The following is a 23,455-nucleotide window of genomic DNA, read 5'->3' as shown; positions in this document are numbered from 1 at the left end:
TGAACTCTCTTTCTCTTTGGCAATGGTCATCTGTTATTTGCCATGTTCTATCTATTATTCTAATTGTGATTCATGCTAAAAATACATCCTTGAACATAACAGGCTTCCTGACAAGTGTTTCTTATATCCAGGTTTAAGTTCACTTTCGCTGCTGCCGTATCTCAGTTAGTTGTTTTGTGGAGAAAAGCTACTTTATCTTGTTAAAGCTTTGAGTTCTATAACCGTTCAAGTTTGTCTATAACCATTCAAGTTTGTTTTTAAGATTGGTTGTTTGATGTAGTCTTATGTACTCAGATTTTTGCCATGCATATGTGGTATCTGTGTTTACCTAACATGTAGTATTTTAAAATAACAAATATTATCTTGCAGTTCTGTAGTCAGTAGTTTGTGAGTGTTTTAGCTGGGTGGTTCTGCCTCAGGGTCTCTCATGAGGTTTCAGTCCAGGATGTCAGCTGGGGCTACAGTCTTTTGAAGGCTTGATTGGGACTGGAGAATCTGTTTCCTATATGGCTTCCACACATGGCTCAGGGGGCCTCAGTTCCTTGCCATGTGGGCTTCTCCTTAGAGCTCCTTAGTGTCCTTATGAAATGGTAGCTGGCTTTCTTCGGAGTGAGTGAGCCAATAGATCAAGCAAGGTGGAAACAAGGTCTTTTATGAAGTGGCCTCAGAAATCACATATCATCATTGTGCAGTATCCTTTTCATAAGAAATAGCCCACACTCCAGGGGAGGGAAATTGAGCTCCATCTTTTAAGGGAGGGTTGTAAAAAAATTTGTGGATATATTTTAGAACTCTAATCCACATGATATTTTTTCATTAGGAATACTAATGATGTTGGGTAAATTTCACTATGACTTGATTTGGATTGTTACTATGTCTGTTCTACATTTAAGATATTTAAAGTTCTGAAGTAACATAGATATGACTGTGGTTGTTATGGGTTGTCAAAAATCCATATTCTCTTATGTTCTCTACTAATTTTGAATTTATTTTTGTATGGTTATTTTGTGAAAAATTTCTTACAGGTTTTGATAATTTTGTTTCTGTTTTCAGGGCACCAAGATACCAATGAATTATTCCAGCTCTGTCCTATTGTTTTTCTCTTCATTTCCCTGCTTTAGTAAAATGTATTAAAGTACACTAATTATAGAAATGTATTTATTGCAATAAATTGCTTATTTTTCCCTCTCAGCTGATTTGAATAGGATGCACAGACAAAATATAGATGCCTACCATAACCCAGATGCAAGAACATATGAAGATAAAAGGGCTGTTCTATCTCTAGACCAAAATTTAGCCACTTCAAATGCTGAGAACCTAGAAGATTCTGCAAATAAAAACTCAGGTTTTTAATCACATTCTATCTTTTTTTTTTTTTTTTTTTACATTTCTAAAGTTGTTCAGTAGCATTTCTCTTCTGTTCTTCAACAAAGTTCTTACTATGATTTTGAGAATTTGGTTACTCTGAGTCAGGAAGCATAACACATTATTCATGCTATTTACAATAACTTTTCTACGTAGGTATTCTGAAAAAAGTGAATAAAGAAATACATTTTGCTCGTTAATACTATGTATTTCTTCTCAGCTTTATTACTTTAGCTGCTGCTAACACTTTCGTTTTGCTGGTGGGGAGGACATTTCTTAAAATCAAATAGTCTTTTTACCAACACAGAGTTTGGTTCTTATACCCATAAGTATTAGTTTGAATTAGTGAAAACATATCAGATGTTGTGTGATAAACTGTACAATGAAATTCATTTTTTGTTTGTTTTATAATCATTTGCCCTCCTTTATAAATCACAACGTACAAAGAAATAAATGAAGTAATTAAAAGTTTACTTTGACTTCTGGTCACATCTGCCTTTCATGAGCAAATATCTTTGATTTGCTATTAAACAAGGTCCTTTAAATAAAGATTCTGTAAATTGAAGATTATTCAATATCTTTCTTTATGACTTGCCAGGATAAGTTGTCATCATCTTTCTTTATCAAGTATATGTGAAAATGTTACATATTTAAAATTCAAATGAAGTTTAAAGAATATACCACCTTAAAGAATATACCACCTTAAAGAATATACCACCTTACACTACATTTTGATACCTATAAAAGTAACCATTTATTTATGAGAAATTCTGTTTTGAGCTTTCGCAAAAATTTTAATTTTAGACTAGAAAAGAACTCTATAGTAGTAAGTCCTTCTAAAATATCCCTGATTAATTAGTCTTCTAAAAAATTAAAAAAAAAATTAATGCATATTGACTTATTGGCCAAATAGGCAGACTAAATGGTGAACTCTGATTAGAATTACTAGCATCTTTCAAGCCTTTGATGGTAGCACTAATCTTTGCAGCCTTTTTGAATGCTTCAGGAGATGTGTTGGTGGTTGTTTCCATGGACATCCTGTATCACTGTTTGAGCTCTAATGACAAGAAAGTGCTTTCCTACTTTGATCCACAATAGATTTTTACACAGTGGATCTAGTTTTGACTTTTGGAGTACTAAAATTAGAACTTTTGATTTTGATGAAATTATTAATTTGGCTCTCATTCTGAGTCTGTAATAATTCAATGTGCAATAGCAGCATCAGAACACCTTTTCATTTTATTGAAGAGAATTTTGACTTCTTTCTGATTATCATGTTTCTCTTCATTGGCTGCTGCTTCTGTAGTCTTTATTGAGATCAGTGTTACAGACCCCTTTTCTACCCTTCTCTTCCACACCCAGTATTGTTTATAGTTCCCTCTTAGCCTAGAACTTTCTCTATCATAGTAATAACGCTTTAGGCATCCAGCTTTGCTTACCAAGCAAAAAAACACTGGAAAAATCAAAAGTTTCCATGACCCCTTCCCAAGAAAGAACACAAGTTTCATGATTGAATATTCATAGCAGAATTTATTGTACACCACCGGAGTTTTGATTGTGATGTTGTGGCCAGGATGCTCTAGTTTAAGAAATCATATAAAATCATAAAATGTTAAAATTTCCCTTTTTTTTTTTTTCTTTTTTGGCACACGGGCTTAGTTGCTCCGCGGCATGTGGGATCTTCCTGGAGCTGGGATTGAACCCGTGACCTCTGCATTGGCAGGCGGATTCTTAACCACTGTGCCACCTAGGAAGCCCAAAATTTCCCTCTTTTTGTGAATTCAGATTCCCTAAATTAATGTTCACTCCTTAAAAATTAACCTGAAACAGACTTTCTGAATGCATAAAACTATTGAGAGTCACCTAATTTGTTGCTATGCCATCATGTGTGTGTATGAGTGTGTGTACATACAGATGTGTGTTTGTTTATATACGTGTGTGCACATGTACACATACGTATGTGGCATGTGATATTTTAAAGGCCTTAAGGGAACTCGAATACACCTGAAAGTTGGATATTATAATGTATACTTAACGTTCATTATCCTTTAATGTTTTTTCTTCATTAGGCCTGTTTTTGAGGCCCTTCTTAATGTTTGTTGTTTTTCTTTTACTTTATGGTTCTTAGATGAAAAACCATGTTTACGAAGTCCATACTAATTTGGCTTAAATTTATTTTTTTGCTTATTATGATGCCTGAATACATTTTCATTTTCTTTGTTTAGAGCATGTGTTTCCCTTTGGTTTTATTTTTATAATGTTTTTATGCTATAAAAATATTTTAGTATTTTATATATTATAAAAAATTCTTTTAAAAGAATTTATCATGCCTGTCTCTAATAATATTTCTTCTCTAAGTGCCTCAAAGGTTTAGAATTTGAATGATCATCAAAGTGAAACAAACTACTCAGTTTTGTTTTGCTAATCAGCTTTTCCACGATAACATAAGATTTTAATGTCTAGGTATTGATTTGCCTTTCTGCTGATGTATTCAAGTAAGCATTAATAAATTTAAATACAAAGGCAAAATAGACCTAAATGACAGCTAAACTTAAAAGCAGCTGGCCTACAAAGGCTATATGAGTGAGAGAGGTAAATGCTTTAGATTGATGATATAAGGAAACTAAAAACCAACATAAAAAGTTATATGAGGCTCAAATTTAAATACCAGTTTTTTTCCTGCATTCAGAGAGACCCCTGGGGTATAATTATTTTCCAGGTTGCTTTTATGAAATAATTTTTTTCCTTTCCCAGAACGTTTAATGCCATTTTAGGTAATATATAGCATATTTTTATTTTTCATGTTTATCTATCATAAATCTGATAGAATTTTTAAATAAAAAGTATTGATGTGATTAGAACAGTCATTTTAATTTGTAAAGAATGTTTTTAGAGCTGATTTTCTAATCTATTCTTTAAACCATGGATGGGAATCCACTTTTGGAATTACTGATTTTTTTAAAACAGTTTTAGAAAATTTTTATATGTGTATACATAATACTTTTTAATGTATAATTAAGCAGTTTTCTTAAGAAAAGGATATTTACATTCATACATAAGAACTTAAACATGTACTATTTTTTCCTCTCTATAAATTTTACTTTAAAGCCTTTGCTGCAGTGAGAGTTGCTTAGGTTATTAACTTTTATGTTTCCTTGATGTCTTTCAGGTATAGATATGTTATGCTTTTTCAACTGTGTATTAATTTTAGTTTCACCATTTTTTTTCTCTTTACTTTTTATCTGGTCTTTAGATTCTAATCTCAATCTCCTTCTGAATTTAACCTCTGGACTTCCATATTTAACACATTTTTTTTTTCCAAAATTTGAATTTATTAGCAAAGTCTTTATTTTTTAACCTTTACATTTTCTAGGCACTGGCTAATGGTGTGTTTTTGCAAAATTTCCCTTTCAAGGTCATATGCAAACACAGAGCTCTCCTTTTGCTCGGGGAAATATTTTTGGTGAGCCTCCAACTGAACTTCAGATTAAACAGCAGGAATTATACAAGAATTTTCTTCGTTTTCAGGTGAAATGCTTATTTGATCATGGTTTCGAAGGTTCATAAGAGTTTTAATAAACTAAGTTTGTAAAGAGTTTATCCACAAGATAATAAATTCTAAAATGCCATGCAGTTATCTAAAATATCTAATTTGTATCATATATAAATTACATTATATTATTACTTAATTTATATTATTATACTATTTTACTTATATTTGGAAGAGGAATAGGGACACATGACTTAATCTTTTCTAAGTTTTATTAAATCATTGTGCTAAAGAATGCTGAAATTTCTAAAACTGAAACACTTAACAAAATATTCACCTATTAGGCATAGAATGAATCTTTCTAGATGCTATGTGTTAGTAGAAAATAACTAGTTTTTTTCTAAATGATTTGATATTCTTGACTCAGTTGTATAGTTTGTAAATAAATATTAAATATAATCACATTTTGCAGTTATTTGCCCCATTTACGTATGTAAGGAAATAGCATTTAAAAATACTAAAAATTGCCCAAAGAAAGACATTTGAGCATCAGGTGTTTTTTAAGCAAACAGATTTATTGAACTCTTATACTGTGTCCACCTTTGGGATGGAGCCTGAAGTGAATGAGAGACCTGCCCATAGGGGGCTCACAATATTTTCTCCCCTTACCTCCCTCCTCTTCACACCCACGCTTATATCCCAGTGTCAGATTAATCCTATGGCCAGGTTAATCTTCTTTTGATATGACTTCTCATGTTTTTCTTCTTTGTTCAAAACCTGCAGTAGCTTTTTTTTTCTACGGAAAATGTCCATATTCCTTAGTCTGACACTTAAGGCTGTCCAATCTAATCCCAACCTCTTAAACAAATTCTTCTTAAAGAGATTCTACTCAAACATGCCATCTTTCTGATCCTAATTATTGTGGACTCTTAAGACAGTGACATAATGGATGTAGTCTTAAGGATGATTGATCAGGCATAACTGTTGAGGAAGTGTTTTTGGAGGATTTAAAAGACTGGAAGCAGGGGTGTTTTACTAGAGTGGTGACGGTGGAAATGGATGGAAAGACCTTCCTAAGGATCGACAGAATGAATAGAGATACTGACTGTAAGTGTAGCAAGGATACTGACTACTTGAGTCAGGTAGCAGCAGATTGAGGGTCACAGAGTCACCTATTGAACTTGAAGGACCTTCTGATATATTGCCCATAATGATAGCCTGTCAAAATTATATAGTTCCTATTATACTTACCAAGTGTTAGCATGGTCTAGAGTAGAATTCAGGGAAAAATAAATCTTGCCATTTTGTAGCCCATTATTATTTATAAGATAGTAAAATATAGTATCTTATTAAAACTCAAAACTCTCTGAGGAAGATATTACTCTTTTTATTTTATGACCAACTTAAACACAGGCTGAGGCTAACCTGTGGTGGCAGTGCTAGCAAGTTGTGAGGCCAGTGCTTGAACCCAAGTCTCTTGACTTTAAGTATCATATCTAGAAGTACTACTACACTTACCTTTCTAGAGAGCTCTAGGAAGTCTTTCTTCTGGAAAGAAACTGCTAGTAGTAGGGGGAAACTTTGATTCTGTTAGTTTCAGAATAAGTTCAACCTTCAGTTCTCCCACCCTATAAAATGGTGGTTTATGTATTTTTCTTTTAGCAGCCTCCTAAAAAACCCCCCTTTTCCCCGAAACAAAATCTAATCCAGAACTCTAAGAAAATGTAAAATAGCTAAATGATATTTATTACTAATATCAACAATATAGTGTCAGACAAAAAGAACCCCCAAACTTGTGTTAATTCGTACGTTATAAAATGTTCAAATCTGTGCACAAAGATGGCAAAGGAAGCCTTAGCTCCATGTCTGCATGAATAGGTTACACTGTTAAAGTTAGTGCAGTAGAAGTCTACATGTGGTTAAAATTTGGTAAATAACACATGTGAGTGTTTAGATGTCATTTTTAATTGCAGCTTTAAAAATAACAAGTTTAATAAAATATTTGTGGAACCCTTGAAGCACTCTTGTAAAATATGGTTTGAAAACCACTGACCTGGATGATAGTTTTTCCTCTTCCTGTTGAACTGCTGTGTGGCATTTTTGTTGGAATGATATTTCTGTGGATTCATTAGATGCGAGATCCATTTATGATTGTGACCCATTAATGGAGAAGTGACCTTGTCGTTGTGATTTTTTTTTCCGTGGAGGAGGAAAAAGGGGGAACTGAGTGTTAAATGTGAGGTTTTGTTGTATGGATCATGAATGATGTTTTCTTTAGGGTTATTATAATTGAAGAAGTGATTACATACATACCACTTAGTACTAAATATTAGGATTGTACATATTTAATAGTGTTGTGAGAAAGAAATGTTAGAAAAAGCCCTAGCATGTAAATCATGGCACATGTAAGAAGACTACAGTTCTTATAGCTCATAAGTTTGACAGCACTAAATATAGCAACCTTGAAGCTGGAGGAAGTGCAGACAAGAACTATGAAAATAATATGTATAGTCATAATCAATCCACACTTAAGAGAGATGAAAATGTATTGATAGCCTTAAACCAGCATCATGAATACCCAGTCCCCGTGCTGTCATACTTCTCTAGCTCATTCACAGAGGATGTAGACTATCTCTTAGGGTCCTCCTCCTTTCAGATCTTAGACTCTGCCTTAGAATATTCCCCTAGAATACTCAGCACTGCAGGCTCCAGGTGGCACTCAAACATAACTTAATTATGAATCCTTGTGGCTAAAATTTACCTTACAACTTGCCAGTAGATAGGAAAGAAGAAAGGTCATTCTAGGGAAGGGATTCCTACTTGAAGAATGATTGCTAAAATATTTCACTGTTGTTTCAGGATACTAATCACACCAAGGAACTTTGAGACGTAATAGTAGCAGTCATTATGAAATAATATAATCATGAATTATTTATTAAGTACCTTCTACATAGGAGGAGCTTTTATGTTGTTTACAAACATTGTTTCATTTTAATTCTTTGAGCACTACTTTGAGATATATAGACTTTAGTTAATAACTCTTTTTACCAGATGACAGAACTGAACAAGTTTCTTTTTTTTTCTTTCACTGAGGTATAGTTGTTTTACAATGTTGTGTTAGTTTCTCCTGTACAGGGAAGTGACGTAGAGTTCTGCATGCTGCACAGCAGATTCTTATTAGTTATCTGTTTTATACATATTAGTGTATATGTGTAAACAAGAAAGTTTCTTAAGGTCACACAGTCTGGTGGAGCTGGAATTTTACTTAGAGCTCTTAATATTACATCATGTGGCCTCCCTAATAAAATATAGGAAACTGAAAAATTTAGGAACTTATTTTTACAAGGGTACAAATGTTGAATTCATAGGATAGTAGAGTAAATTAAGTGATATTTGAACTTTTCAGTAGTTTCACAAAGTAATAACTAGGTTTAATTCTTTAGATTGAAGAAAAGAAACAAAGAGAAGAAGCAGAGCGAGAGAGATTGAGAATTGCTGAAGAAAAAGAAGAAAAACGGCTTGCAGAACAGAGAGCACGAATTCAGCAAGAGTTTGAAGAGGAACAGGAAAAGAAAAGGGAGAAAGAGGAGGAGGTGCATTTTTTCTCTATTTTTCTACTTAGTCTGAAAGTGAACTCCTTATTTTGACTTGAAAAGATATTTATTACTTACAAAGGAGAACGGTCTTAGAGTACATTTAGAAAATATCAGATCAATATCCATTTGTTAGATGCTATTTTATGAAAATGAAAGACTAAATTAAGAAAAGAGATAAAGGACTGTTTTTTAAAGCCAAAAAATAGTTTAGGCTGACTAGGATGTTATAATAGATGCGATGTTATAATAGATGCCTAGTATTTTATTGTTAAGCAGACAACTTTTTTATTTAAAGAACACTATATCATCTATACCTTCAAGTTTATCTATTTCAAACAAAAATGAATGAACTATAGAATGCGTATATGGAGTGTATTTTTATTTTAAAGCAAAGGCTGAAAAATGAAGAGCTTATTCGGTTAGCTGAAGAAAGACGAAAAGAAGCAGAAAGAAAGAAGAAAGAAGAAGAAGAAAAGCATAACCTGCAACTTCAGCACTACTATGAAAGAGAAAATATAATTGGGGAAGAAACAAAGGTAAGTTTCAGACAAAAGTGTCTATAGAACACATAGTTGAATCCACTTTCACTATGAGAGTGGTAGAGTAGTTAGCAGAAGGGAGAAAGCTTTTGTTTTTCCTTTCATCATAGTACTTTTTCTGGGTGCAATGTACTGAACTTCCTGTACTAGATGATGTCTTTGTGCTCTGTTATATTTAACCTACTCTGAACAGAATAGGTTTACTTTCTGTCACCGTTTTTAGTCTTGTTCTCATGGTCTGTAGACCAGCACCCTACAACTGTTCATGACAAGATTGAAGGTGTTTGGAAACTCTTGTAGCAATTTGTCAGTGTAATTTTATGTCTGTTGAATGTATAAAAAAGTTGGGCTTGAATTGTGTAACATCTTTTAAAAGCTTTTATTTATGTAGTACAGTTGACCCTTGAACAATGCAGGGATTTATGTGTGTAATTTATAGTTGGCCCTCCATACCTGCGTTTCCTACACATCTGAGCGTTCACCCAATCACTGACTGTAGTACAGTAGTGTTCGACACTGAAAAATATCCCTGTATAAGTGGACCTGTGCACTTCAAACCCGCGTTGTTCAAGGGTCAACTGTAATTCATTCTTACTCTGTTTTACACATCTGTCCACGATGGATTGGAAATTAAAAAAGAAACTTGTGGCTCACCACTGACTGGTTTGAAGTCCACATCTCTGAGATGGGGGTTGATGTTTATGCTTAGGTGCGTGAATCAAAGTTATTAGACAGAAATTGTCTCTCTATTAGAAAGCCAGTTGGCCCTTCTGAAAATCTAGTTCACACCCTTGTTCATATTTCAAAGCTGTAGTTAAAATTTTGTATGTATAGTATCACTAGGGACTTATTAAGAATGCATCTTCCTGGTCTCATCTACAATGTAACTGATTTACTAAGCGTGATTTAGTAATCCTGCTGGGGTTTGGATGCAGTTGGCCTGTGAACCACACCTTGAAAAATCCTGTGTCTTGTAAAAAATTGTTTTCAGAAATTAAGATTTATACAGACACTATTTATTGTAAGTAGAATTGACAAAAAGAATACTTTTAACCAGTGTGCTCCTCTGGTGTATTTATGATGTGGTTTGGTACATTGTTCGATATGTAAGCTACTATAGGTAATGAGCCATTTCTGACTGGTGCAAATACAGTCTCTGGATTTCTCACCCCAGGGTTTTAGGATGATAGAAATAAGTATTCACAATTTGAATTCACTGAAATGTTGTTTAGAAGGGAATTTCTAAGTCAGATCTATATTTTTTGTTTGTTTTGATTATTTTCAATGTTCCAGGAACATTAGGCAGTATCCTTCATTCTTAGGATATATAGTTGGATATATATTTGCTCAGCTTTTCAAAGTATATCATTCAAATGTCATATCATTCATATTTTAAATTGATAAAGTTTCTTTTTTAGAGCAGTGTTTGGTTTATAGCAAAATTGAGTGTGAAGCAGAGAATATTTTATTGTAAAATTGACTATTTGAGAATCAAAGTTGTTAGTTTCTCACAGCTGTGTTTCTGCCACTTTCTTATTATGTCTAAGAAAAAAATGCTATTTCTTAGGAATATGTAATTTTATGACTATTATAATTTAATTGTGAAGTATCATAAAAGTTTTAGACCAGCTTTGTTCCATTTAATGGATTTTGCCTTCAATTCTGAAGTTATCATTGCTAGCTGTTATTTTTTAATTTATGTAGGCCTGATACATATTTTTGTCTACTTTTAGTTATTTCTTTTGTGTCTTTAGCCTATATGTTTATTTAGTTTGTTAAAATTTGTTTTTTTAATCTAATCTGAGAGTTATAATTTTTTACATGGTGATATTAAATCCATTTATGTTTATCATAACCAATTTATTTGATCCTATTAGTTGAATTTCTGACTCTTTTGTTTGTTGTTGCTTCCTTGACAGTTACTTGGTTTTTTATTATTATTAGTTTTTAAATTATGGGGACTATGCTTTCTTTTCTTCATCCTCTACAGGCCTTTAGAAGGTTTAATTTGTCTTTATAATTCTGCCTGTGGTCACCTAGAACTTTTTTTTTTAAACTTTGCCTCTCGTATATTTCTAATTTTATCAAACTCGCTAGTGAAAGTAATATTTGATTTTGTACTGTGCAAAATGAACAATTTAACATCCACATTTATAAACATACATTTATATTTTTACCCAGATAATTATTATTGAATTTTGTTGGGAGTTTTTATCTTTTTAGCCTTTTGATTTTAACATGAAGTTGGGAACTATTAGCTTTATTACACTGTAACCTGAAACCTTGTTTTGTTTTCTTACGGAGACTTAGAACTCTATCATGATCAATGATGCTCTTAGTGACAAGGGATCTAGATTTTAGAGGGGTGTGTGTGTACACATAGACATATGTTGGGGTGTGTATGTGTGTGTCTGTATATACAGACACACATAGACATATGTTGGGGTGTATGAGATATATATATATATTTTTTTTTCCCCTCAGCACTTGAGACAGCCTTCTCCTGTAGTTCCTGCTCTTCAGAACAAGATTGCAGGCAAACTCCAAAGACCGCCTTCAGTTGACAACATTATAACTTCCTTTATTCAAGTATATACTTTTTCTTCTTTTGATTTGTTCATCTTAGCTAAATTATTTTGGATTGGTGGGACTGAATGAGATTTTGTTATTTTAGACTACAGTTTTTCAGGTCTGAAATATAGGTGATGTTTACATTAATTTATCTGTTGCTTCAGTTGTAAATGATAATACTTGGTGCCCCAAAGTTTAAGTTCTTTTGACAAATCATAATTTAGCATGTGGTTCTTGTTCAGGCCCCTCAGGAAGGCCTTTTCTTTGATGATATATCTTCTGGTTAGCTGTAGTTATGCTAATAAAGTCCCCTATAATTTAGACTGAGCTACAATCAAAAGAGTTCCAGAAGGGTTGATCCTTGAGTTGACTCTTGAATGAGTAGGAATTTGCTATAAAGAGGAGGAGGAAGACGGACTTGCAGCATATGCAAAATCATGGAGGGAACTATAAGCCACGTGGCATGCATGGAGAATACATGGTTTGGTTTTGCCTGATAATGCCTGACCAAGTGACAGAGGAGGTAAAGGTTAGAATGTACACAGGGTGTTGTATAGAGTGCTAAGGGATTTGACTTTATTCCATAGGCCAGTGGATATCAAAGAGGCTTTTTACCAGAACAGACAAAGAAACGTATGAGAACATCTCCTCAGTCCCACTCTCTGAGATTCTGATTTGGTAGGTCTGTGGTGATATATGGGAATTCATGGTAATATTTTAAGTAGGAGAATGACATGGCCATGTTTGTCTTGCATAATGTTCTCTCAGGCAGTGGTGGTGTGGAGATATATTGTGGAGGCCGGACAAGACTGTAAACATGGAGAAAAGCTATGATGCTTTTGCAGAAGTCCAGATGTGACTTTGAGGACCTAAACAAAGGCAGTGACCTTAAGAACTGAGAATGGGTGACAACTTAAAGATATATTTCTGAGACACAGATAGTGGTATTTATTGACTGCGTGTGATGGGTAGGAGTCAGTGACAACTTTCAAGTTTCTGGTGAGGGTTATATAGAGTAGGCAGTTGAAAATACAGATTGTGGCTAAGGAAGGAGCTCTGCACTGGGTTTGTAGTTTTGGAAACTTGTCTAATTAGTATATGATTATCTAGGATGCGTTCAGGGGAAGTAAAGAGGGCTGAGGATGGATGAATAGAGAATTACCAACATATAAGAAGCAGAGCAAGGAAACAGAGAAAGTGACAGTGATATCCGTAGCTACTGGTGACGTAAAATAAGGACTTAAAATGCCCATCGAATGTGTTACTGAGGGCTCACTTGGTAGGAGAAGCCAAGGCAGTAGCTGGTTGGTGAGGAGTGAATGGGAGTAAGGAAGCAGACACCATATGTATTGCACGTACTGTTTTTTAAAGAAGGATGGCTGTGAAGGAGGGAGAGAATGGACAATAGATAGTGAAGAGGGGAGAGATTTTTAAGCATAGGTGGTTAGAGGAAGAGAGTGGAGAAAAAAGAGTAATTGATGGAGCAGCTGAGAGTCACTTATCAGATACAGGGTATAGGTGAAGGATTATCTTTGGATGGAGCAAGGCCTCTCTCATTGCAGTGGGAAGAAAACATAGATGTAGATACGTTTATAGATAGGGTGGTGGAGAGTTTGATTTCTCTTACATATAGTTACTTCAAAAAAACTCTTTTAAAGATTCTGAGTAGGGAAGACATACTGAGTATATCTCTGTTGTGATTGTTAAACAGGAACGTTCCATGTCCAGGGCACAGTCTCCTCCGGTACCTGCCAGGAAAAATCAGCTTCGTGCAGAAGGTAAAGTTGACTATTAAACCTATAGTCTAGACGGTTTCTTTTTTTTTAGCTTTTTGTTTTGAAAAATAGACTCACAGAGTATTGTGCAATAGTGTAGAGAGGTGCTGTGCACCCTCCCCCCGGAGTCCCTTATGGGTGCAGCATCACACCCAGGAGAGTGACATTGGCCTGCTCTACAGACCTTCATCCAGGTTTCACAGTTTTCACATGCACTAAGCTGTGTGTGTTTGTGGGTATAATTCTGTGCATTTTTTATCATGTATAAGTTGTGTAACTACTACACAATCAAGGTATCGAACTGTCCATCAGCACAAAGGAACTCCGCTGTGCTGCCCCTTTACAGTTGCACTCCCCCTCCTCCCCGAATGTTTCTTACCATTTGAAATTCCTGTATTATCAGAAATGTGTTTGTGGGTCTTATGGATGTTCATTAATATGATCTGTGTATATAAAGCATTAAAAATACCTTTCATAAAAATGTCACTCTGAGCATTTTAGCTTTATAAGTCAGATTGTGTTTAATGTCTAAACTTTTATTCGTATACCTGTCTTATTTTTCACTTATCAATGTGAATTTGCAGAGGAGAAAAAAAATGTAATTATGGAATTATCAGAAATGAGAAAGCAGCTTCGTAGTGAAGAGCGGCGTCTGCAAGGGCGGTTGCTACACATGGACAGTGAAGATGAAGTTCATATAAGGCAAGTTTCGAATTGCATTTTTTGTTTGTTCTTGGATTCTTTTCTGTCAAGGTAAGGAATCAGAACCAATCCAATAATTCTACAGTTTTAGAACAGGATTATCTTTATCATAAAGCCACATGTATTAGAATTTTGCATGCTTAAAAAACGCTTTTAATGGATTATTGGTGACGTTGTAATGACTGAAATAGCCTCCCCCCCCCAAAAAAAAATCTAGCTAAATAATGATAGTCTAGTGGAGGGACTCAGTATAACTAATTCAAAATAGTGTATGATTTTTTTAGTCTTTGTATTTGTAGTATGTGGTAGGTTTTCTTCCTTTTTTGGCAAAACAGCTCTTTAATTAGCTAATATGCTATTTAATTCACCCTCTTCAATTTTATGTAGATAAAGTTGCCTTCATAAAACATTTCTTCACAGTTGTAAAATCTACTCACTGTGAAAATATGGGATATTGAATGAATATTGATTTAACCTAATATAAAATATTTAAGTTGAGAATTTTAATTGTTCCTCCATACTGCCAGTAATATATTTATGGCAGTGGTGATGATGGTAGTGGCATTGATAAGAGGAAGAAAGAAAAAAAAGAAGAAAGAAGTAGCACTTTCTTGAAGGCAGACCAAAAGTATTATCCCTAACTTTGACATGTTTAATAGGATTAGACAGTGAGAAATCAGTATTGGGAACAGGCTGTTCTTCAAGCTCTATCTTTAGGATAGATTGTTTGTCTCATTACAGAGAAATCACTGAATGAAAAATAATTGGCTAATTTGGGACTCATGTACAGCAGGCAGACGGATGCAGAAGTTGCTTTGTAAGCTAATGTAAGTGATAAGGAAGCCCAAGGTAGGAAAGAGATAGTTGAAACAGACTAGAAGATGACATAGACTAGACAATTATAAAAAACAATCTCCTTACTTTCCCTTTCTCAGTGTTCTAAAAAGTCAGGCATAGAAACTTGGTCCTTGAGGGGAAAATGATAGTAAGAATGGAAAACTTCAGAGATGGAATAACCATAGACAGTTACTTTTTAAAACTATTTTTTACATTTTCTTTCAGCAAAGTATTGTTTTCTGAAGTACTTATTTTCCAGGAAAATAACTTACACACTACCAAGCATTTCTGATCATTTTTGCCAAAAGGACTCAGAAATTTTCTAAAATGATGTTCTTCAAACTGCAGGTAGCAGTCTTTTTTAGTAGGTTGTAAAATCAGTGCAGTGGGTAACTACCACATTTTTTTTAAAGGGTGTTTATCTAAAAATAAATAAATAAATGAATGGTTTATTTTGGCTTAATTTGAGGTTATAGAAAAGTTGCAAACATAGTGTAGAGAGTTTCCATGCACCCCTTACCCAGTTCTCCTTACTGTTAACATCTTACGTTCCCAGAATATGTATTTCTACATACATACTACAAACTAAATTCCAGACTTTACGGATTTCTCCAGTTTTTCCATCAGTGTCCTCTTTCTGTTCCAGGATTTAGTCAGTATAGGGTACCACACTGCATTTAGTTGTCACGTCTCCTGGTCTCCTCTGGGCCATGACAGCTTTTCAGTCTTTCCTGTTTTTCATGATTGTGACAGTCTAGAGGGGTATTGGCCAACTATCCTATAGAATGTCCTCCAGTCTACATTTGTCTGATGTTTTCTCATGATTAGGCTGGAGTTAAGGGATTTTGGAAAGAATAGTACAGGGTAGCCTTCACCTTACATCTGGAGGTATGTGACATCCATAACACTGGAATCACTAAGTTTACCACACTTGCAAGAATTGAGAGGTGGTGGGAATAAGCTCCATCTCCTGGAGAGGGGGTTATCTACATATATTATTTAGAATTCTTCTTAAGAAAGATTTGTCCCTTCTCCTCCCTTTTAGTTATTCAGCCATTTATTTATGTCACTGTTGTTTCGTGTATATTTATTTTGTACTTTGGGTTATAATCCAATATTGTCTTATTTATGTTGTTGCTCAAGTTGTTGCAGCTTTAGCTATTGGGAGCTCTTTCGTGTTGGCTCCTGTGTCTCTTTGACATGTCCCATCCTTTTGTTTTTTGAGCACTTTTTTACTTTGTTACTGCAAGATGCTCCAGGCTCATCTTGTGTATTCCCTGTCCCGCCCTGGGGTCAGCCATTTCTCCAAGGAGTCCGGGTTCCTCTTGGAGAATGGTATTTAGAAACCAAGCTCTCGGTGGGCAGAGCTAGATAATATATATATACTAAACATAATCTGTAACTGTTCCTGGGTCTAACAATTTGTATTCATGTTAAATTCATACTGATGTTTCTGACTGTAATCCAGGAGGTGGTAGGATTTTAATGTTGCGTGTTAACCTGCCTAATTATGCTTTGCTTAAATTTTTGTTGGCAATCTCTAGGCATGGTCTGGCTAAGTAAACAAGGTGAGGAAATTTCAAGATATAGACTGGCTAGGTAATGGAATGTTAACCCAAGGTGGTAATTTTCAACAAAGGTCAACTACTTTCTAAGTAATAGTGAGGTCAGGATAGTTTTTCTGTATTTACTTTTGTTTATTTTCATTCATAAACTGAAGACTGTGCTCTCTTTTGGCAAACCAATATAAGAAAGAGGAACCAGGCAGCTTTTCAGTTTTCTCATTTGCAAATCTTACCCGATAATTTCTACCCCATGAGATTCCAGTGAAGAATAAATATACGTTATGTACTTAAAATTTTGTAAATTCTATGTGTTGTTAGATAATATATATTAGAATTACCATCATTTAGCAAGAATTGGTTAAATACATTTAACTTCAGTGTATTTTGAATGTGTGCTGTGATCAGAGACATCTCAGTGTTAGTTCTTTATTCCAGTTTTATCAATAGTTTCACAAAAGAATCTCTTACTCATTAATTAATTCACCATTTTATTGAGTTCCTACTACGTGCTAGGCACCCCCAGCTGCATGCAAAGAAGAGCTAATAACCTAATTCCTAACTGAGCAACTACTTTATTAGTGTTAATGGTATACAGGAGTCCAATTTAATGGCCTTCTAGAAGCCTTTTTAGTATTCGTTTTGCATTTTAATAAATCTCTATTGCAGTTCCTACCCCCCTAGGTGGTTAACTATTAGAGGTCTGTGTCAGCCTTGATGAGGTAATTTTGTGGCCCCGGTGAAACCTTCCCCACGAAAGGAAACCCCAGGAGAGCCAGGGGCATTGCCTGTGGGGCTCCCACCTCTTCCCATCTAGGTGCTTAGGGAAGAGTTAGTGAATAAAGAAATGAAGGCAAGAGTCTGACACTTATAGCTTTGAGCTACATTTTAAATAATAGAGGGGACCCACCCAGGACTAAGGGAAACAGCAGCAGATATTTTATTTTCAGGGCTAGAGATACCATCCCCCATCGCTGTTCTCTATTATTGTCACTTCCCCAAAGTCCTAGCAGAAAACTCCCTTACTAAGCTACCTGCCTATTTTGCTAACTTCCTAGGTTAACAAAGGGAAGGGATATTCTTCCAGGAATAGAATGTTAATTAATTACTTAGGTATTAAGTTCCCTGAAAGCTCACAGTAAAATTAGTGTTGGGGAACTGTGGATAATACCTATTATATTGGACAGCATATTTATGCTGTATTTCTCTGTATAATTTCTATTTTAGGCTGAGGGGAAGGTAACATTTATTGAGACCTAGTACATGTCAAGTACTATACAGGGTACTTGACAATATATAATTTCACTTGATCTCATGCTCACAAAACTAAAAGGGTAGACGTTACCTGCATCTTACAGATGATGCACTCAAACTTCTAGTAAGTAGCAGAGCTGGTCTTTGAGTCTTGGTTTCTTTGACCAAAGACTAATCTTTCTATTACATGAAAATTTTAAGGTAAAGCTAACTGATTCTATTCCTCCAATAAGATACTTTGCTCCTGAGCATTTTGAAAGATTACAGTGACCTTATAAATACCTATTTTTTAATACAAGGAATTGAAATAACAGCTACTAGAATAAATTTTTGTAATATCCTGTGGTGAAAGATGCCAAATTTCTTGTACAAGGAGTTAAATGTCATTTCAGATTTTCTTCCCATAAAACATTTTTATCATAATTTGTCATTTTCTACAGGAAAAGAGAAAGGAATCCCATGGATGTATTTGACATGGCCAGACGTCGTTTACAGGCTCCAGTCAGAAGACAGTCACCTAAGGGCCTAGATGCCACTACTTTTCAGAATATTCATGACTTTAATGTGCTGAAAGATAGAGGTGAGTAGAATGCTGCTATTTTAATGGTATAGCAAGAGTGTTCTACCCATATTCAAGTATCTTTAAAGACATTTGCATCCTTTTTCTGAAGTAAAGTTTCATTTATGGTATGTGTGTTAAGTGATGGACAATAAAACCTTTCTCTACTCTAGTTCTTCAGTTTACCAGCCTGGCCATTGGACCTTTAGTTTGGCTGTTTTCTTTTGGAGGGCATACAGCTCTTAAAGCCTCACGTGTGGATTTAGACCAGTAAAATGGTGTGAAGAGTGGCACCTGGCATTTAGTGGAGGATTGCCTGTTGAAGGAATCGGTAGAGGTAGGCAGGACACCGAGGCTTGTAATACAGGAAGCAGTGTTTATTGTACCGGTACAGGCCCAGTGGACTCACATCCAAAGACTGAGCCCCGAAACAAAGAAAAGTTCCCCCTTTTATAAACCAGTTCCCGCGCTTTTTGGGAGCCTGTAGTTATATTTGTGTAGGCAGGGGCAAGGTACAGAGGCCAGAGTGCAGAAGTTAGCTTTTCCCTTATCTCCTTGACTCAGATGTCTGGCTGTTTATGGCAGGATCTCTGTAAAAGAGGCCATAAGTTACTTATTCCCTGAGGCTTGCATTCTCTTCTGTTTGCCTCTTCCTTCCCTGCTTTTATTATTAACCTGCCTCATGCCAACAAGATGAGCTTAGGAAAAAGACGGAGAAGGAAGAGTCAGTGATTGGAGGAAAAGCAGGAGAATGTGGTGTCCTGAAAGCTGGAGAAAGAGTGTATCAGGGAGGAGGGATTGTGTAAAATGAATATTGGAAGGTGTCAGTTGGATCAGAGGTCATTGGTGACCTCAACTAGATCTTTTTTGGTGGAACTATGGGATCAGAAGCCAATTAACTTTGGAGTGAGGATTGAATAAATAGAAAGCAAAGTGTTGGAGGCAATAAGTGCAAGAACCCTTGGAAGAAGTTTGGCTGGAAAGAGGAAGAACACAGGGTCTGGAGCTGGAGGAACTTGTTAGGATGCTGATAGGAAAGCTATTATGGGAGGAAGAGGCTTGTAATATAGGGGAGGGAGAGAATGACTGTTGAAGAGAGCAGGGTTCCTGAGTAAGCAGGAGGAAATGCAGGATTGTTGAAAGAAGGGAGTAGAGGAGATCTGATACAGCCACTTAGGAGGAGAGAAGGCTTCTTAGGGAAGTAGGATTGCCAAGATAACAGAGGCTTGGGAGACTGAAAGTGTGTAGACAGGAGCCAAAATGTGTGTTACATGTGACTGTTCTTCAGGAGCACTCACAGAGCAGCTATTGGAGCGGAAGAGGCAAATTGTTGGATGATGGTGGTCGTGTGACCTATACCTGATGAATCAGAATTTAAACTTTTCTTCTGTTTCTTATTTTTAAAAGTAATATCTATTTTAGAAGGTTTTGAAAATTCAGAAAGAGGAAAAAATCACTTTACTCAAATCACCTAAATATAAACACAGTTAATACTTTGTATATTTACTAGTCTTTCTGAGCTTAACTAAAACAAAAAAAGTAAAATAAAAACTAGATGTAATTATGTTATTTAATTTTCTGTTTTTTTTTCCACTTAGATTTACATGGCACCAATTACATATACCATAGTTATGTTTATGCTCTCATTTATTGATTATTTATTATATGCCAGGCATCATATTAAGCCAGTAGGTCTCAGAGTTTGGTCAGGGGACTTTTTGAGGTCAAAACTATTTTTATTATAAACTAAGACATTATTTGTCCTTTTCATTTTTGTTCTCTCCTGTGTGTGCAGGTTTTCCAGAGGTTTTATGGCATGTGATGGCTTCATTGCTCTGAAGCTAATAAAATGTGTTTTTGTATTTTCATGTTTTAAAAATTTCCTAGTTTTAATTTCTTATATGGTGGGAGGGGGCAGTAAATAAAAACTCTTTGGGGTCCTTAATTTTTAAGAGGGTAAAGAAGTCTTAAGAACAAAAAGGTTTAAACCATAAAATTGAGTCATTCAGTGCCCTGTTAACACATCTAGTCCTCATTTGTTGTGTGGCTTAGTTGTTGATGTCCCTTGTTTTTATAGAGAGGAAACTGAGTCTGGAAGTGGAGAAGTCAGGCTCCAATCCAAGTCCACGTGTCCAGAGTCTCTTCTGTTAATTTTACTCTTAATCATTTTCTAATTCCTACTCAGCATGCTTCTCATTTTCCACTTTGTTACTGAATCAGATCCGGCTGCTCGTCGCTTAAAAAATACCAAAACTCGCAAAAGTTGGTAGAAAGGAATGCTGTTTTTAATCAGGATGCTGACAATCTGGTCCACTGATGGTGGACTCAGTGTCCCCCAAAAACCATCTCTGAAGATTCTGCTGGGCCGTGAAAACTTTTAAAGGGAAAGAGAGAAGTAATCTCAGTTAATCATCGAGATGGGGGTCAGAGTCATTGCTGGCCCCCCCTGTGTGCAGGCTTGTTGACTACATTGTGTGCAGGCTGTCTTATTCACACAGTTTGAAAGATTACTGAAGGGGAAGCTAGGGAAGAGATCTGGTCATCTGTTAACTACTTATTCTTCATTTCTACGTCTGTGATCTACAGAAAGAACCAACACATCAGGCAAGGTATTGTGTGATCAAAAGATTTGAAAAGTGTGCTAGGGCTGGAGATAAGTAGAGCATGGGGGTGCCTGGTTTAAGATGAGTGACAAAGGGACCTCCTGTAGAGAGCTCTTTCCTGCAAAGAGCTCTTTCCTGCCAAAAGCTGCTTACGAATCCCCACTTGTCAGAACATCATTCCATTTCTGTGGGATCATGGGCGAGGTCGGTCTTCTGTTAACTTCTTCATGCTGACACAGGATGATGTATTCTTAGAGTGGAGGATGTTAACATGGGTCTGTCGCATCTCTTTGCTGGCAGTTGTAGTTGCCCATTTACATATGTGGGCAGAACAAGCTACAATTATTTTGATGCCCACAAAGATAGCGATTATTATGAGCAATAGTTTTAATCCCATTCTCTTAAGGCCTGTTCTTAGAAGTGTGCTACCCACAGACTCAATATTGCTCGTCATGGAGCAGTTTATGTCATGACTGCAGTCTGATCATCATGCAGTCAGTTTTTTGCCTCTGGTGGCAGTTACAATATATGTAAAACAACTCAGGAATGTGCATCTGACCCTAAGTCTGACTCTATTGTTCTAATCATTAGCTGCTTGAGCCTGCTCCTTTGTGACTCAGGGGGGCCTGGCAGACTTCAGCTTTTCTATAAACAAGAGGCAGGAGACAAGGAGGGGCCTCTGTACTTGGGTGGGGGCTGAGTAGGGGGATATAGGTTTCTGCTTGGTTCCACTTTGGATCAAAAGAAATAATATTGCCAAGACTTTTTAAATGCGTGAACTATATTTTTATTCTCAAGATTTAAAAATTAAGGTATAACATTTTCATTCTGATCAATTGATATTCTTGAACTTGTGGCATAGATGAATTCTTTGTCATTTCCTCCAGAAATGACATTCCCCCCCTAAAGCTTCAGCCAGCCTGCATTTGTCTTGTTTTTATTTTTTGGCATGATAGTTACAAATATTAATTGACCAATAACATTATGTTTTCAGTTTTCTGGTGTATTTTAGGGATCGACTGTAATTCAGTGTCTGGTGGCTGCCTGAGTTACAGCTGTCTGGCTGACTAACTGGATGGATGTACCTGCATGTAGTTGCAGGCTTTGGGTGGCATCTCGGGGGAGTGGGGAGGTCAGGATGGAGAATGTGGCAGTCAGCTGCTGCTTGGTTTGGGAGCTCCCTTATAATGGTGATAAGTTTGTGAAAAGGCATTTATTTAAAGAATATTAATTTCATGTTCATTAGTTTTATGATGATGTCCTTTGACTTTGCTGATGTCTCATTATTTATATTGTTCCTTGATTTTGAACTTAGGTTATTCATATTTTATGTATAGCGAAGTTTTATAAAATCTCATTTGGAAACAAGATTTAACTTAATTACATAACTTATTTTTGTACCAGATTCAGAAACACGAGTTGATCTGAAATTTATGTACCCGGATCCTCCAAGAGATTATCACACCTTAGAGATTCAGCAGCAAGCCTTGCTGAGAGAGCAGCAGAAGAGACTGAATAGAATGAAAATGCAGGAAGGTGCTGAAGGTAAGAAATAATTGTTGCTATTTCAAATAGTTTCAGTGGGTTGTTTTTTGTTGGCTTTCTTTCTCCCTCTCTTGTATTGATTTCACTCTAAGGCAGGCTCCCTCCACTGGCAGCTCTGCGCTCATGTGCCCCCTTTGGCCTGTAGTCCCAGAGAAGAATAAGTCCCAGAGAGGGCTGTGATTGGCTTGACTGGGGTATGTTATTTGTGCATGAGAAGGGTCCAGACATTCACAATAGCCAGGAGGATTGAGCACCTTGGCTAGGCCAGGTGACATCTGTACCAAGGGAGGGAATACTGGGCAAACACATTGGTGTCCTATGGGACATTTCTCTACCATGTGTGTCTGTGAGTTTTGATATAGCATAAAATCTTTAGAGCTTCAGACTGGGCTATGAGTATATTTCTGTGTAATTAGCTAACCAACAGATACTTACTGAGTGCCTACTAAGAGAGAGGGTACTGACCCATACCTAGCGGATATGGGGATGAATGAAATAGGCCGCTGCTCTGAAGGAGCTTAAACTATTGGAGAAGTTAGATGCTAAATAAGTGTAAGTTTGATGTATATTGCAAAGGAGAAATCTAGGGTCTCTTCAGAATATGTAACTGGGTGTGGGGTGGGGAGGCACCTAGAGGTGGAGTGGAGCTAGTGGCCTCATGGAACATCAGTGGGCCCTATTGACCCAGTGGTCCTGCATGACCCTCACACATATCTCACCGGCTTTGCCTGCCTTCAGGCCATTGAGTACAGCCATGGGAAATGAGTCATGACAATGCAACAGGTAGGTAACAAGAATGGAAGGAGATGTTCCTACCAATTATTTTTAGGAACATTCAAAACCCTACCTTAGCAGGCTTGTCTAGCCTACAGAATCTGAGGAACCTGTTTTTGACCACATGAGAGTATCACAGGAGTAAGTGATGCACACTTTAGGCCCTGATCACAGGTCAAGACGTCAATAAAGATTGATATAGGGAAAGTCCTCCCTCCATCCTGTACCAAATTTTTTTAAACAATGGTCTCATTGATCACCCTCTGACAGCAGAATAGCCCAA

At 36.0% G+C, this 23,455-nt stretch overlaps 1 protein-coding gene across 11 annotated transcripts in view; it reads left to right on the top strand.

The window, feature by feature from the left end:
• CSPP1 (centrosome and spindle pole associated protein 1) overlaps window positions 1-23,455 on the top strand; it is a 195,678-nt gene that overhangs the window by 155,997 nt on the left and 16,226 nt on the right. For all 11 annotated transcript variants that reach the window (XR_009053644.1, XM_057734126.1, XM_057734132.1 and 8 more), the window contains 9 exons: window positions 1,193-1,345; window positions 4,781-4,893; window positions 8,299-8,448; window positions 8,841-8,987; window positions 11,475-11,579; window positions 13,273-13,339; window positions 13,921-14,038; window positions 18,132-18,271; window positions 22,258-22,398. Coding sequence is in view for 10 of the 11 variants with exons in the window: in XM_057734126.1 (XP_057590109.1) it covers window positions 1,193-1,345; window positions 4,781-4,893; window positions 8,299-8,448; window positions 8,841-8,987; window positions 11,475-11,579; window positions 13,273-13,339; window positions 13,921-14,038; window positions 18,132-18,271; window positions 22,258-22,398 (1,134 nt within the window). In the remaining variant the exon portion in view is untranslated. The remainder of the gene's footprint in view (window positions 1-1,192; window positions 1,346-4,780; window positions 4,894-8,298; window positions 8,449-8,840; window positions 8,988-11,474; window positions 11,580-13,272; window positions 13,340-13,920; window positions 14,039-18,131; window positions 18,272-22,257; window positions 22,399-23,455) is intronic.

The sequence above is a fragment of the Hippopotamus amphibius genome, chromosome 5, assembly GCF_030028045.1.
Source record: "Hippopotamus amphibius kiboko isolate mHipAmp2 chromosome 5, mHipAmp2.hap2, whole genome shotgun sequence".
In the NCBI taxonomy this organism is placed as follows: Eukaryota; Metazoa; Chordata; class Mammalia; order Artiodactyla; family Hippopotamidae; genus Hippopotamus; species Hippopotamus amphibius.
This window is presented reverse-complemented; position numbering and strand designations above follow the sequence as displayed.